At 39.1% G+C, this 5,104-nt stretch overlaps 1 protein-coding gene across 1 annotated transcript in view; it reads right to left on the reverse strand.

The window, feature by feature from the left end:
* LOC106870489 (dynein axonemal heavy chain 12) overlaps positions 1-5,104 on the reverse strand; it is a 262,917-nt gene that overhangs the window by 150,659 nt on the left and 107,154 nt on the right. Inside the window, exons 35-37 of the mRNA XM_052971523.1 lie at positions 4,449-4,641; positions 1,649-1,854; positions 1,231-1,305 (exon numbers count right to left, since the gene is read on the reverse strand). Coding sequence (XP_052827483.1) covers positions 1,231-1,305; positions 1,649-1,854; positions 4,449-4,641 — 474 coding nt within the window. The remainder of the gene's footprint in view (positions 1-1,230; positions 1,306-1,648; positions 1,855-4,448; positions 4,642-5,104) is intronic.

Consider the following 5,104-nt stretch of genomic DNA (forward strand, 5'->3'; position numbering starts at 1 on the left):
GGTACCTACTTACAGCTAGGTAGACTGAACTATTGACAGTTAATTATTTTGATCAAGGGCACAGTGTAATAACTATACCACATTGTGGTACCTACTTACAGCTAGGTAGACTGAACTATTGACAGTTAATTATTTTGATCAAGGGCACAGTATAATAACTATACCACATTGTGGTACCTACTTACAGCTAGGTAGACTGAACTATTGACAGTTAATTATTTTGATCAAGGGCACAGTGTAATAACTATACCACATTGTGGTACCTACTTACAGCTAGGTAGACTGGGCTGTTGACACTTAAGTCTCTAGGACATAGACACAGTCCAATGACTGTACTATATTATGTTACCTAGTTACAGCTGGATGAATTCAACTATTGGCAGTTAAGTGTTTTGTTCATAAATACACAAAAGCAAATGATACCTATAGAGCTAGACAGATCAGCCTATATAAGGTTCAGTGCTTGGGTCATAGATTCAATACAGTGAACTATAAAGCATAGTCATACTTATATCAGCTCGGTAGGCTGCACTGTTAGCAGATAGGTGTGTTGGTCATGGACATAGTTTAGTGAAGTTATACTTTACTGCAGTATCTACCTACTTAAATGCTAGGTGGACTAGGTCATTGATAGCTAATTATCTTTGCTATATAGACACAACACACTTCTTTGCCAGATCACAAAATACTGATGTAGTTTGTTACCCTCTCATCTGAGTAGCCACAACACTTTTCATCTTTTATTTTTTTTACTTGTTTCACTTATTTAACTGTGACCTAGCTGGAGCACACCCTTGAAAGGTCTTAGTCAAACGAATTGACCCCAGTACTTACGTTTTTAAGTTTTATATTTATTCTATCGGTCTCTTTTGCCAAACCACTATGTTAAGGAAACATAAACAAACAAACACTGGTTGTCAAGTGGCAAGGGGAGACAAACACAGACACAAAGACACGCATATATACTATGGGCTTCGATACAGTTTCTCCCTATCAAATTCACTCAGAAGGTAAGGCATTGGCTGGTCTGGTGCTATAATAGAAAACACCTTGCCCGAGATGCTGTGCAGTAGGACTGAACCCCAAATCATGTGGTTGAGAAGCAAACTTCTCAACCACACAGCCATGCCAGTGCTTCTCCCTTTTCTTCTGCAGAACAGTTATTTCTAATAGATGGCACTTCTGCAACACTCCATGTGTTATTTGCTTTCGTCTTATTAGTGTACTTACTTGAAAAGCCATTCTCGATCACTGTCATCAATTAATCTGTCGTAAAACACTCGCATTATTTCATGTACCCACAATCTAGAAAACAAGAAAAAAAAACAAAATAAAAAATATTAAATTTAAATTTTAAATATGTTAATTTCAAATTGAAGATTCACCAGTTAACTTACAAGATGTGGAATTTTTGAGAGCAGAGTGGGTGTTGGAAAAGATGTCAGATGATAGAGACAGAGAGGCAGAAACAAGTACCTTGCTGTAGAGGAGGTACATGGTTACTTGGCAAGAGAGAGATAGAGATGGGGGGGGGGAACAAAGAGAGAGAGAGGAATGTATTTAATGTTAGATCTGGTGAACCAGAGAGCAAAGAATGATAACCAGAACAACACAGACAGACAGAAACCAGTCTTAGGGATCAATATACCTGATAAACATTTTCTTGTTTTCAAGTTCTATCTTCTTGATGAGGCACACTCCATATATGACTCTAGAGAAATCTCGCAGGTTGAAGACATAGTGTGACTTAGCTGGAGTTGGTAACAAATGAATCATAGCATTCTTATAAACCTCCATGGTCGCACTGACAGCCATGTTTCCAATCCCAAGATATTCAGTGCCAAACTCTTCTGCCTGTAGTGAAGGAAAAAAAAAAAAGTTAATGAACTAGGTGCAGGTGTGACCATGTGGTAAGGAGTTTGCTTCCCAGCCATATGGTTCCAGGTTCAGTCCCACTGCATGGCACCTTGAGCAAGTGCCTTCTACTATGGTCTCAGGCCAACCAAAGCCTTGTGGGTGGATTTGATAGACCAAAACTGAAAGAAGTTTATTGTAAATATAAGTGTGTGCATGTGTGTCTTAACCATTAAGCAAACTAAGCACGTGCTTAGGGCATCAAGGGAAGGAGGGGGGCACCACAGAAATGGTAAATGGTTTATGGCACAAAAGAAATCACTTTACACTTGCTAAAATAATATTCGGGATGCCTTTATCTCTACTAAGTATAGATGCAGATGTGTTACCTAAGATTAATTTTGAGGAACTGATCAAAGACTTTGCAATTCAAAAAAGTAGGAGGAAACTTTTCAAATATAAATAAAGTGGAAGTATACAAAAATAAACATTGTTTTCCCTCTTACTGTTTTCTTTCGTTTTGAAAAAAAAAAAATTATTTTATGGTTTGTTATTGTTTATATTTTGAACTACATAATCTTTTATGGGGGCATCTGAAGAATTGGTATGAAATGTAAGAGAGGGAGCCATGATGACAAAGAAGCAGGATGGCCAGTAGTGAGCAGTTTCCAAGAATATCTACCCACCTCAGTGAAACTGAGCTCCTACACGCCTCTAGATACTCTCCTCATCTCCCTAACTGTTGCTCTTCCATCAAATCCCTTTTCTTACGACCCAGGAAGACATTGCTTTTGTGGGCAACAGCTGGTGCGTCTTTCCAAGTGATGTGAAAATTGTATGATGCTAATGTACAAAGTGTGGCATTTGCAGCGCATTGAGTTAAGTGAACATGCGTGAAAGCTCAAAACTATGTGATGTGTTTGGATCGCTGGATGTCCATGACAATGACACATGGGCGATGGGGAAGAAGTAGCATGAAAGATGGAAGACTGCACTGAGACATGGGCATGTGATGCGAATGAAGGATGACAGTTGAGCGATGAAGTGTCAAGCAATCCAAGTGGAAGGATCCAGTTGATATGGTAAAAATAGATATAAAATGATACACACACACACACACACACACACACACACACAATCACAATCATTCACTGCTATAATCAATGCTGCTTCAGTAAACAGATATCAACCAAATATCACTGTTGTGACATTTCCAAATCAAAACACATACAGTATAAATATATATCAATTACATTACATATCTATATATTTCTCACTTTGAACTGTCTATATCACTTTCTCTGTCTCTCTCTCTGTATACACACACACACACACACACACACACACACACACACACACACACAGTAAGAAATTATAGATATTAAATTATATACATTAAAAAGCCTCACTGTGTGTCAAATAAGAATGTAAACATATTCTTTCAATGTTGCAGATGTGAAGGAAGAAGAGTTAGAGAATCTCCTGAAAGGCTGTTTTCGCAGTTTGCTGGCTGCTCCTCAGAGGATTTAGAAGTAAATCCTTATATTTAATAAGTTTTATTTCATATTCTATATGGCGTTTAAAATCCATGCTTGTGATTTGTAGCATAAGTACAAGTATTTTGTTTGTATATTCCCAAACAGCATTAGTCTTTATTTTTTAAGGTTGTTTGATGCATTCAGAAGTAGTGATCCTACTTTCAGCCGTTGAAACCATACTGTTATATGACAGGCAACTGATGTGGGGAGTCCCTGGATGTGTTAAACATGTTTCTGTTTCACGTTAGGAAGGGCATCCAGCTGTAGAAACTCTGCCAAATTAGATTGGAGCCTGGTGTTGCCATCCGGTTTCACCAGTCCTCAGTCAAATCGTCCAACCCATGCTAGCATGGAAGGCAGACGTTAAACGATGATGATGATGATGATGATGATTAATGTCTCTGTTCGTTGTTGCTGCCCTGTGAAATATTTTTTTCCTTAGGTTGTTTGGATATTTGAAAGAATGTTATATGTGCCAGATATAAATTTTTTTTAATTGGAATATACAATTTCCAAAATAGTTTAAGATCAGAAAGCTGTTACATCATCATCATCATCATCATCATCGTCGTCATCGTTGTTTAGCGTCCGCTTTCCATGCTAGCATGGGTTGGACGATTTGACTGAGGACTGGTGAAACTAGATGGCTACACCAGGCTCCAATCTGATCTGGCAGAGTTTCTACAGCTGGATGCCCTTCCTAACGCCAACCACTCCGAGAGTGTAGTGGGTGCTTTTACGTGCCACCGGCACGAAGGCCAGTCAGGCGGTACCGGCAACGGCCACGCTCGAAATGGTGTATTTTACGTGCCACCTGCACAGGAGCCAGTCCAGTGGCACTGGCAGCGGTCTCGCGTGAATGTCTTTTCACGTGCCACTGGCACAGTTGACATAAATCATTGTTATCATTGCTGTTACTATCATTTTAGCATTTATATTGACATGTTTGCATGGGTCAGACAGAATTTGTGGAGGCTGATTTTTTTTCTGTGGTCAAAAATCAAAAAATAAAGAAGGAAAAGAAGAGAAAAGAGGCAAAATGAGGTGTCAACTTACTCGGAGGTATGTGGACATCAGTGTTGAAAATATTCTCACCATCGAATCCTCGCTGAATGGATTCATTGCGACAATGTTGAAATGACGTAGAAACCTTGGGGTAACATCACAGCGAGCACCACCTGGAGGACCCATGGCAGCGAGAAACTGGATATCTTTTAGGATAAGTTTAGAAGTATCTTTCAGATCATACCTGTAAGAAATTAAAGTAGGCTCTATATCACATTCACGACTGACACTATTTGGCATTCACCATGGTGACAGGCCAAATTCAGTACTGACCAATAACACAATCAGAACTTGTGATCATTCTAGACCTGTTGACCACACTGCCCCTGCTCCCTGCTAATCAATCCCTTTATGCCACCCTGATCACCTGGCCATGCTGGAACTTTCACAGAAAGTAAAATAAATGAATAAACAAATGAGTAAAGCAAATGAAATTAAAATGCAATGCAAAAAAGCTTTCAAATGCATGGTTTTCTGGTAAGAAGCATGCATCCCAATAACATGATTCCGGGATCAGTCCCACTGTGTGGCACCTTGGGCAAGAGTCTTCTACTATAGCCTTGGGCTGACCAAAGCCTTGCAAGTGGATTTGGTAGAGGGAAACCGAAAGAAGATCATCATGTATATATATATATATATATATATAT

This window comes from Octopus bimaculoides, chromosome 11, assembly GCF_001194135.2.
Source record: "Octopus bimaculoides isolate UCB-OBI-ISO-001 chromosome 11, ASM119413v2, whole genome shotgun sequence".
NCBI lineage: Eukaryota > Metazoa > Mollusca > Cephalopoda > Octopoda > Octopodidae > Octopus > Octopus bimaculoides.